This window comes from Lycium barbarum, chromosome 7 (assembly GCF_019175385.1).
Source record: "Lycium barbarum isolate Lr01 chromosome 7, ASM1917538v2, whole genome shotgun sequence".
Lineage (NCBI taxonomy): Eukaryota > Viridiplantae > Streptophyta > Magnoliopsida > Solanales > Solanaceae > Lycium > Lycium barbarum.
The window spans coordinates 97,429,950-97,441,775 of NC_083343.1; the positions used below are offsets into that span (position 1 = coordinate 97,429,950).

General features: G+C 36.0%; 1 protein-coding gene across 1 annotated transcript; it reads right to left on the reverse strand.

The window, feature by feature from the left end:
- Positions 1-224: 224 nt before the first annotated feature.
- LOC132601637 (uncharacterized) lies at positions 225-1,334 on the reverse strand. The gene is made up of 3 exons (XM_060314713.1): positions 1,281-1,334; positions 671-717; positions 225-603 (listed from the first exon to the last, which is right to left on the reverse strand). Exons 1-3 carry the CDS (start codon positions 1,332-1,334, stop codon positions 225-227), a joined length of 480 nt encoding a protein of 159 aa, XP_060170696.1.
- Positions 1,335-11,826: the final 10,492 nt, after the last annotated feature.

Sequence of the window (11,826 nt, forward strand, 5' to 3'; positions counted from 1 at the left end):
GTTATTAACAACAAAAAAAGATCTATGGGAGTTTAACCATACAAAACTTCTTAAATAAAGTTGATCTATAACACAATAACATAATATTAAGGTGACAAAATAAAGATCCAATATTCAAGATCATGAAATATAAAATTGACTAGCATTCGGAACAAAATTAACTTAATTTGCCATTACGTACTACAAAATATATTTATTTTCCGCATGCTAATATAATAATCACTTTATTTTTTCTGTTTCGATAGTGCTTGACCTTTTTCTTCCTCATCATCATCACTATTTACTGGTTCCCCATAAATTTTACCATTTGCATCACATCGGCCATCACTATCATCATCGAAATCATCGTCGTCATCATCTTCAATACTATTGCTTTGTTCTCCACAAATCATATCATAAATAGCATCATCACTATCATCATCATTATCATCATTGGCACTTTCACCGTTATTAAAAGCTCCTTCTTCTTCACTAGTTGTATGTTCTCCATAAATCTTAAAGTTACCATCTCTGTCAGTCTCATCATAACTATCATCGTCGTCATCATCATCATCTACATTGTCCTTGATTTTATTAGAATTCTTGCTTTCAGCTAGAGGAACCCTACAACGTGATTGAATGTGAAGGAGATATAAAATTGAAATAGACAAAATAAAAATATCATTTTTACCTCCTCTTAATTCCAATCAGTTCTAGAAACGAGCAAAGATACTGAGTCTGAAAAAAATATCATATCTAATTAGCACATCAATACATGAGAGAAGCAAGATACTACTAACAAGAAAACTAAAATTTGAATCGTTGCACTTGCATAGAAACAGTCGTATGAATGCTAGACATTAGGCGCTATAAGAAGAAACAAATGACATTGCTAGTTTACATGGAAGTGTTGTGATTTAAGTATTTGAAACAAACCAATGTAAACTCAATGTGCGAGGATAACGTCATCAAATTAAGAAATAACATCCAACTCATGTTGTAGAATAATGAAAATAATCCAATAGATTAAACTTATGAACTAGAATTTCAACAAAAAATTTGGAATGAGTAAGTAAGACGCTTCTAGAAAACTATCTTTAGGATAATAATTTTCTCAGATTACAAATGGTATATATATATATATATATATTTCAAAAATAATGAATTATAGTTTAATTTGATGAGCACAAACTAGCTAGAGTATAAAATTTTAGCTTTGACATCACTGACACTTGAAACCATAAATAAAGAAAGATCAAGAGTCATGTTTATACATAAGTAGATAGTTAGAATAAATGTACCGTGAATAAGGGAAACAATGAGCAAGACATCGTTTCATTAGAAGCAACATCCATGGATGAATCCATAGAAAATTAATCATTTAGGTTATGTAATGACCTGTTTGGTCGTTTAGCACTTTTGGGCTCTTTTTAGCTAAAATACCCTTTTTGTAGTTTTAGAAGGTATTCTTGACTTGCGGGAATCGGTGGCACGGTAATTTAATTGGTGGATACTTTTTGAAATATATTTATGTAGTGAGTATGAATAGTTTATTCAAAGGAATATTATTTGTACCCATACAAAGTGTAAGTTGATAAATAAAGTATTTGACGGAGTGATAATTTTTTATAAGTACACAAGGTGGCACGTGAGTCTTGAGCGAAATTTGGCTGCCCATTTATACGGATCAATTATGATGATTTGCACTCTATACGAAAATAGAGGTAAATTTGGGATTTGTTGTTTGTGTACACTAACTAGCAGTAACTTTACATTGGGCATTACCCCACTTTTCCTAATAATTAGGTGCGGACTTTTACTCTAGACTAGGTGAATGTTTAGTGGGCCCCAAGCAAATGCCCATTCTCAAGGAAAAGAACTCAAGCACGTAAATAGACAAGAAGGACATCATTCTTTCATTCACTCAAACTAAATACACTCCCTAAACATTCATGTGGCGGCTTGAAAAAGGATAGTGGGGACAGACTTTAAGAGTTGTAACTAGTTTTCCATTTTCATTTACAGTGGTAATTTTTTTCTCTGGTATGAACTTCCTAACATCACTTTCCTTCAAAGATGAATTTTAGATTTCAGGTTATATAGTGTTTCTTCTAAAAGTGTATTTTTTATCGCCCCATGCTGCACATGGTATAGATATATAATTATTAGGATTGTTGGCCCACTGTAGCAACGAAAAAAGAGTAGTTTTATTTGGAAAAAGTTGTGAAAGTATGAAAGAATTTTATTAGCTTTATATATCACAAAGAAGTGACGTTTTAGCCGGCAAAAGAGATGGAAACGAACAAGTTAGAAGCAGAAATATTGGAGCCCATTTGTTAGTTTTTAAATTGAGTAACATAATGGTTGGGGGCTAATAATGAAGTAATGATGACCAAATCATTTTAGGCAACAATGATAAAAGTGATGTAGTGTAAATGGTCCTGTACGTTTTTTATTCTTATTTAAAAGTCACTGTTTCAAATTTTCCTCCTACTTTAGAAATTTTATTATGTTTATTATGTTCCAGCTTCAATCTTTATACGTTGGGTCAATGTAATTGAATGTTTTGGTATTGGATTATATGTACACCTTCAAATTCATGACAATTAAGATTTTTGGGATAATTGAAGGTTTTGAGCCCTAATCTTAAGAGATGAGAATTAATGATTTGAGAGTTCATTTATGGATGAAATTAACTAATTTTCTGGATATATGACCTTCAGGTTATGGGTGATATGATTTTCTAATAAAATTCCAGTTTTTCCCTTGTATGCCGTGGTCATTTTTTCTAAGGTTGTTTTTGGGTTTCGAATATAAGTATAGCAATATGGGTGCCTTTAGATTCGTATTCTAACGTAGATCGCATATTTGATAGATTTTGATCGTTCAGAGGCTCTACGCAAAGGGAAGGCATTAGTTTGATTGTTCGTGGCACCTGCTCGGCATTGAGGTAGGTTACGGTCCACTTTAGTTAGACTCTGATTAGAGAATCGTATGTAGTTGTAGAAAGTGATGGGGATAGCATGATAGGCCGTCGGGCATGAAGTGGAGGTGAATTCCAATTAGGTTGGTTCTGTCAGCTGTTATGTGGGCTTGTCGTCATATGTGTTGTTTTGTGTGATTATCACCTATTTGTATTTTTGTCATATACTATCTCACTCATCACATGGAAGGGAAGTGTTATATTGATAATTGAACCGTGAACAATAACATGACTTGTACTTGTTGATTGTATATTGGCGATATTGTTGAGACTGATATCATGCATGGCATGCTTTGCATATTATTCTTATGTTGTCCTGATGGTGAGGTGAGTGATTGAGAGACTCCGAGGTCCTTACCAAAGATTGAGAGTGGCAGAGAGACTCCAAGGTCTTTACTGGAGATTGAGAGTAATAGAGAGACTCCGAGGTCTTTGCCGGAGATTGAGAGTGATTGATAGCCTCCGAGGTTTCTGCCGGAGAGCACGAGTGGTACATGGACTTCGCGGGTCCCTCATGGGTCATGGCTTTAAGGCACTGCCCTTAGCATGTGGGTACGAGAGTGGAGTGAGAAAGGTGACCGTTGCATTGCATTGCATTCATCCACTCATACCTTTGACTGATCATTTGATGAACTATATCTGTCTTGGTTGATTTCATGATTCCTTTACACTTTACTCGTATATGATACGTGAACATACCTGTTTGCTCTATGTGCTACTTGTTAGTTTCCACTTCTTCATGCGTTATCTAATCATTGTCGGCCTATGATGCTCACCGGTACTAGTGTTGTACTGATGCTACTCTTTCTGCACTTTTTGTTGAGTACAGCGTACGATCCAGGCTCCAGTTCTACGCCCCGTGGCTGATACGCGAGGGTAACATCTTGCGGTCATTCAGGGTGAGCTACTTATTCATTCGTGGCCCCTGAAGGACCCTCTTATTTAATTCTAGTTTTTTATTCGACAGACAGTATGTAACCTTCGAGTATTTTTAGACTTTTATTCCAGACTATGTTTAGCGCTCTTGTACCCTTTGACCAGATTTTGGGGATGTCATGACATTTCTAGTGATGATAAGTTTTTAAGACTTGACAACTTCTTCTTTTATTTTTCGCTTATTTAACTTGTTATTGGGAATGTGGTTCGCCTACTCGGGGGATAGTGTAGGTGCCACCACGACTCGTGAATTGGGTCGTGACAGGTTTTGTATGATATCTAGAGAAAAGACAAGTATTGTGTGTGTAGCCGACTACTTGCTGAGGAGCCATTATTTATATTAGGTTTCAGGCTTTTTAACTTGGTAATTCGATCTATCCACACAAAAGTAGTCTAATTTTTTTCCTAAAGTAGTTCTAAGCATATTTAGGATAAACTTGAATCAGATGAATTTAGCAAAAGTTTTACTTGATCAAATCTAAATAACTAAAATTCATGATAGTCATGATCGATTCAAATCTAAATAAAGAAAATTCATGATAGTCACGATCCATAAAGAAAAACTTTAAATTCATTTCGGGTTTTTAAATTTCCCATTATTTCTCATTTAAAATAATTACTTGTTTCAAATCCAACTCGTTGATTTTGCTTTTAATATTTCTCACCTAAAGGAAGGTTTAGTCTTGAAATATTGGAGGTAGTATGAATTTTTCTCGATTGCTTAAGGGAGGGCAGGGAGTTACTGCTATTTGGTGGGAGCATATATTTTAGATTAACCCAGTAAGTTTTGAATTTTTCTGTCCAAATGCTATAAAACATTTCCTAAAAAGGTTTAAATAAATTTTGTATAGTATTGATGATATGCACTGAGGGTAAATTCATGTTGACATATGAAGATATTATTCAGTTATACACTTCATGTGTTAATTTTACGATTACGTATACTTTATGATATTTTAAAATTTTAAAATTTATCAATATGATTTTACTAATGTCAAATGAATTGACGAAAATCATACCAACAAAAATTATCTTTTTTGACTTGAAGTTGGGAGGGTATCCACTTGTGGCATTCATCCTTAGTATGACCTTTACAGCCACAATGCTCACATTTCAAGAAATCTTTTCTTGGCTTGAAACTATCCACACTACTACTAGATGCATCATTGCTTGATGCCTTATTGTTAAAGTTTCTGTTGCTTTACATAACAACCCCATCTATCACACTAGGTGTTGGGTACATTATCAATATTTGACTTCTTAACCGAGTATATGATTCATTTAACCCCATAAGAAACTGCAACAATTTTTGATACTCAAAGTATTCCAAAAACTTCCAAGACTCTGGACATGGACAGCTAGGACAAGACATAATTTCATCAAACTCATCCCACTAAACAACATGGAGCTGGTTCTAAGGGGGAAGATTGTTAACATGGAAGCACTACCCAAGGAGGAAGATTTGATCCAAAGTTGAACAAGATTGAACAAAGCCGATCAAAGGGAACATGAAGATATATGAAGCTGCTATGTGTTTTTCATCATAAAAAAAGTGAGAATTGCTGAGTAGCTGCTTACTCAGTAATTGATGTTTAGCTTATAATATTATTTGATGATTTGACAAATAATGTATCCAAATACAATCAAGGGAGATATAAGTAAGCTTTTGAAAAACCAGATAGCCAAACAGATCTCCATGGGATTAAGTGAAACAGTCGTATCAATGAACGAAGTTCTCAAAGTACCTGATCCTTATCTCGCAATAAAAAGCTATTTCATACCAAATGGGAGGAAGCTGAATATTGACTCTTTCCTATTTGATGAAAGGTTGGATTTCAAATTATGGAAATATTACTATAAGTTGTTCAACAGGGAATTAGCATTGAAGTAGGACTAGGAAGCCGATTGATATATAAGGAAAGAAGGATTATTCAAGTCAAACAAGGATTGGTTTTTGGCTACGCTACAATTCTAACGTGCAAGAAGGCTGAGTAAAGTCAACACCTAGTCTTTCGAAGAGCCAACTACAAAGAACCTGTGCTTATCAAGTTTTATATTTCAGGTCTTTGTTTACAATAATTAAGTTCAAATTGTGGTTCTATCTATTTACCTTTGATAGAATTATGTAATAGGGTTTTGTATCAATTTGTACGAGACTTCTTTGAATGGGTGGAGTCATTAAGCTTATTGTTAAGAGGGTAGAGATGAAAATATTAGGGAACAGTTCCTTAGGTTGTCGTAACCCTAAACCGCTCGAGTTTAGTGAAGTTTGAGAAAGTCCTGTCAGAGTTTGGCATTGCGTTTTTTTTCCTCCCTTGAGAAAGTAGTTTTCCCTACCAAAATTCTTGTGTTGGTTGATTTCTTATTCCGCAATTTACCTTCTTGCATAATTATTCTTTGAGTACAATAGGTAGTATCCTGATCCTAATAAACCCTAGTTCGGTGCACATCCCTACACCTCTTTCTGTAATCATACTACACTTGCTTCACTATTTGTGGTGCAAATTTAATTTTGAGTACTAGTGGACACCGTGGAGCTATTTGAGTCTGAGACAGTGTTCTTCAGGTAACACCTCGTGCATTTGGGATAGAGTTTGACTCGTAAGACGGGGGTATAATGGAACCAATATGAGGAGCATAGAAAGTGTTTTGAAAAACTAATCTGGTCATAAGAAGAGTCTTTGGATAAAGCATAGTTGGAAGCCACTCTACAGAGCACGTTTTCAAGTGAGTTTGTAGAACGTCTTACTTCAAGCCACTATAACCCCTTTATTAATTGTGAATTTGGGAAAGCTTCCTTGATGAAACCCCATTGAGTAGCTCCTCGAAATTTTCAAGCCCAGTAAGGGCATGGTGCATCTAAGTCTGGCAATGCAGGCAAGGTCGAAACTGCTTGTATGCTTTAGTGGCTCGTCAAGATAAAGAAGCACGTACAGATGTTGTCACTGGTACACTAACAGTTTTCACTTTTGACATCTATGCCTTTATTGACCCAGGATCCACCATATCTTATGTAACCCCATTTGTTGCTAAGAAATTTGGGATTGAACTAGATAAGTTGCATGAACTCTTTAAGGTGTCCACCGCAGTTTGGGAATCAGTTATAGCTAGAGGTATTTATAGGGGTTGCCCAGTTTTAGTCTATCACCGCAGAACCATAGCCGACTTAGTAGAGTTGGAGATGGTAGACTTTGATGTAATCATGGGTATGGATTGGTTATCTTCATGTGATGCCACAATAGGTTGTAGAACCAAAATAGTGAGATTTGAGTTACCTAACTAACTAAGTTTAGAGTGGAAGGGCAATTTAGTAGTACCTAGGGGTAGTTTTATTTCCTATCTAACAACCAGAAAGATGATTTCCGGGGGGTATATTTATCACTTAGTTCGAGTCAGGGATACAAATGCCCAGACTCTAGCCCTTCAGTCCACACAATCGGTAACGTGTTTCTAGAGGTCTTCCCAGAAGTTCTTCCCGGAGTTCCTCCTGATAAGGAGATTGACTTTTGAATTGATCTACTTCCTGACACTCATATAGAATGGCTCCAGTAGAGTTGAAAGAGTTAAAATCCCATTTGAAATATCATCTTGACAAGAGATTTATTAGACCAAGTGTCTCCAATTAGGGTGCGCCAGTTTTGATTGTTCGAAAGAAGGATGGTTCCTTACACATGTGCATTGACTACCATCAATTGAACAAAGTCACCATTAAGAACAAGTATCCTCTTCCCAGAATAGATGATTTATTTGTCCAACTTCGGGGTGCCCAGTGCTATTCTAAGGTTGACCTTAGATCAAGTTACTGTCAGTTATAGGTTAAGGAAGTTGATATTCCTAAGACCGCTTTCAGAACCCGTTATGGTCATTTCAAATTTCTTGTCATATCATTTAGGTTGACAAATGCCCCAGCAGCTTTCATGGACCTCATGAGCATGGTCTTCAAGCCGTATCTTGATTTATTGATCATTATATTTATTGATGATATTTTGGTGCATTCCCGTAGTGAGCTAATCATGCAGAACATCTTAATAGTGTTCCTGACACTTCTGAATCGTGAAATTTATGCTAAATTTTCAAAGTGTGAATTTTGGCTTAAGTCAGTGGTATTTCTAGGCCCTGTAATTTCAGGTGAAGGTGTGAAGGTTGATTCTCAAAAGATAGATGCTGTAAAGAATAAGCCCAAACCCACCTCAGCATCCGATATAAGAAGTTTCTTAGGTCTGGCGGGTTATCGTAGACATTTTGTGGAGGGATTCTCCTCTATGTCAGCTCCGTTGACTAAGTTGACTCAGAAAAAGGTTAGCTCACGTTGATCCATGGAAAGTTTAGCTCACGTTGAGGCAGATAAGAGGATTATGACAAGGGAAGTTCATCATTTGGGAGTTCGACTCTTGGACTCTGAATATGGTGGTGTTGTTGTCTAGAACAAGACTTATCCCTCCTTAGTGGCTGAAGTGAAGAGAAATAGTTTGATGATCCCTTTTTAACAGCTAAAATAGGGGATTCACAAGCATAAGAAAATGGCTTTCGAACAAGGGGGAGATGATGGTACTTTGAGGTACCGAGGCAGGTTATGTGTTTCAGATATAGATGGGCTCAGAAAGCGAATCATGTCAGAAGCTCACAACTCTAGGTATTCCATTCACCTAGGTTCTACTAAGATGTATCATGATCTTAAGGAGATTTATTAGTGGAATGATATGAAGAAGATTGTAGCAGATTTTGTATCTAAGTGTCCAAATTAGCAGATTCATGAGATTGCCAGATTCCATGGGACCACAGTATCCATTATCCCAGATCGTGGTGCTTAATTCACAGTGAACTTTTGGAAGTCCTTTCAGAATGGATTTGGTACCAATGTAAACCTTAGCACAACTTTTCATCCGCAGACAGAGGGCCAGGCAAAGTGTATTATTCAGACTCCTGAGAAAATATTGAGAGCATGTGTCATAATTTTCAAAGGTAATTGGGATGAACATTTGCTTCTCATTCAATTTTCTTATAATAACTGTTATTATGCTAGAATCAAGATAGCACCGTTTGAAGCTCTTTATGGGTGAAGATGTAGATTACCCATTGGTTGATTCGAAGTTGGTGAAATAGAACTGCTAGGACCAGATTTGGTCTACTAGGCTATGGAGAAAATTAAGTTAATTCAGGAGCATTTGAAAATGGCTCAGAGTAGCCAGAAGTCCTATACAAATGTGAGGAGAAGGGACTTAGAGTTTCAAGTTAAGGATTGGGTGTTCTTAAAAGTTTCACCTATGAAAGGTGTAATGAGATTTGGTAAGAAAGGGAAACTTAGTCCCAGATACATTGGACCTTACAGAATCTTGCGAAGGGTTGGTCAAGTGGCTTATAAACTTGAGTTGCCACAAAATTTAGCTACTGTGCACCAAGTGTTTCAACTATCCATGTTGAGGAAGTGTGTATGAGACTCGTCATTAGTTGCTGCTAACACTGTAAATGTTAAGGATGGTCTCCCTTACGAAGAGATCCCCGTATCCATTCTTGATCGTCCGGCTCGCAAGTTGAGAACTAAAGAAGTAGCCTCAGTAAAGGTGTTGTGGAGTCGTCAAAAAGTTGAAGAGGCTACATGGGAAACTGAAGAAGACATGAAATTCACATATCCGCACTTGTTTGAGGAGCAAGCAGAGAACGTTCAAGGTAAATATCCTTCTTTTCCATGTTATTTCCCTTACGTATTCATGCCTCACGTTTCACGTTCATGTTCATGTATTCACGATTCATGTCTCTTGCCCCAGCATCTATGTTTCACAAAAAACCATGTCATATATCTCAGTCTTCATGTTTCATGTCATGTTTCCTTCACGTTCATGTATTCAAGCCATGTCCAGCCATAGTCTTAACCATGACCCATCATTCAAGGATGAATGATCCCAAGGGGGAGATAATGTAACACCTCGTGCATTTGGGCTAGAATTCAACTCGTAAGACGGGGGTATAATGGAACCAATATGAGGAGTATAGGAAGTGTTTTGAATAACTAATCAATTCATAAGAACAGTCTTTGGATAAAACAAAGTTGGAAGTCACTCTACGGAGCATGTTTTCAAGTGAGTTTGTAGAAGGTCTTACTTCAAGCTACAATAACCCCTTTATTAATTGGGAATTTGGGAAAACTTCCTGGATAAAATTTGTATTCATTTGAAATACCTTTCCAACGGTATATTATGGAGAATAAAACGAACATTTATACAAAAGGTTATGGGTATTTTACTGAAGGGTCACAGAACCGTCTAATGAAATATGGCCCATAAATACGATCTGTATTTTGTGAAAAATTTAGTCTCGACATTCTGTTTTGTGCCATGATAAAATACAGTCCATAAATATGGACCGTATCTCAAAATACAGACCGTATTTCTCCCGATGCAGTTAAGTATAAATACACCAGTTCAGTCTTCTAATTATATTTTTCATTCTTTCAAGAATGAAGTTCCTCTTCTCCCATCAATCCAAGGCATTAAGGTAAGCCATTCTAAGCCCTTCCAAGTCAATTCTACCATGTATTCATGTAATCTAATTAGCAAATCATTGTTCCTAACCTAGGGTTTTCAAGAAAACCCATCTCAAGGCTCAAGGTTTACATTTTTGGGAATTCTATTACGAGTTTTGGAGCGTTTACAGGTATGTAGAGTTTCTATCTACGTGTGGAAACATCATTGTTCTTCCCCACGCCATGTTCTTCCATGATTATACGAAAGCTCATAAAAAACTGGGGGTCTAGACATGTTCATGATAACCCTAAGTACATGTACCATGATATACCATGTTTGTATTAATAATTTGTTATTGTGTTCTTGATATTCCATTTTGCTTATTGAGAACCTGTCCATAATCCATGAAAACCCATATTTTGCATTATGTGGGTTCTTAAATGCAAGATATGAACCATTATGCTTATTTTCATGAAAATCCTGCATGTCTTCATGTTTTCATACAAGTATATTATGTAATTATATATTCATGTTTTATTATACTTACAATTCATGTCTATAAATAGTGTTTAAGAAAACCATGGGCTCTGATGCCACCTATTTTCATGTTCATGTTTTTTGAGTTGCACAAATTACCGAGAAGACTCAGATAGCCTGAAACTACGCCTGCCACTGTAAGATAAGGATTGCTCTGCCAAGTTAGGACGATTCCTTCATATTTTATTGATTGGATCCTTTCATGTCATATTTATGTTTCATACCCCTGGCAAGATATGAGATTGCTCTACTGGTCAGGCCAGGTACCAGACTCCACGTACCCATGTGGTGATTCATGTTGTCGGTTATATTAATGCTCTCTCAACTATAAATGTTTTTACTAATGTTTTATATATATATATATATATATATATATACACACACACACACACACATATATGTGTGTATATATATATATATATATATATATATATATATATATATATATATATATATATATATATATATATATATATATATATATATGACATCTCATGCCCATGTTCAGCTTACAGATACAGTTTCAGTTATATTATTTCCATGTACCATGCTTATTTCATTCAGTTTCTTTGCATACCAGTACAATTTGAATGTACTGACGTCCCTTTTTATTTGCCTGGGGGCCTGCATTTCACGATGCAGATTTACAGGACGACGGATTAGCTCATCAGGACACTGCTCGTATAAGCTTTTGGGTGAGCCCCATTTCATTAGGGGTTTAGTTAGTATTTATATTTCATGTTAGTTTAGCTGTTAAGGTATGCCAGGGGAATTTTCTCGGTAAACAACTTAGCAGTCAGACTCATGTCAGAGGTTTCAAAGACTAGTCAGTTATGTCATGTCAGATGTTCAGAGTCGTATAACCAGTGTTGGCTCAACATTTATTATATTTTCAGATTATTTCCGCATCATGTTTAGACAGTATTTTCA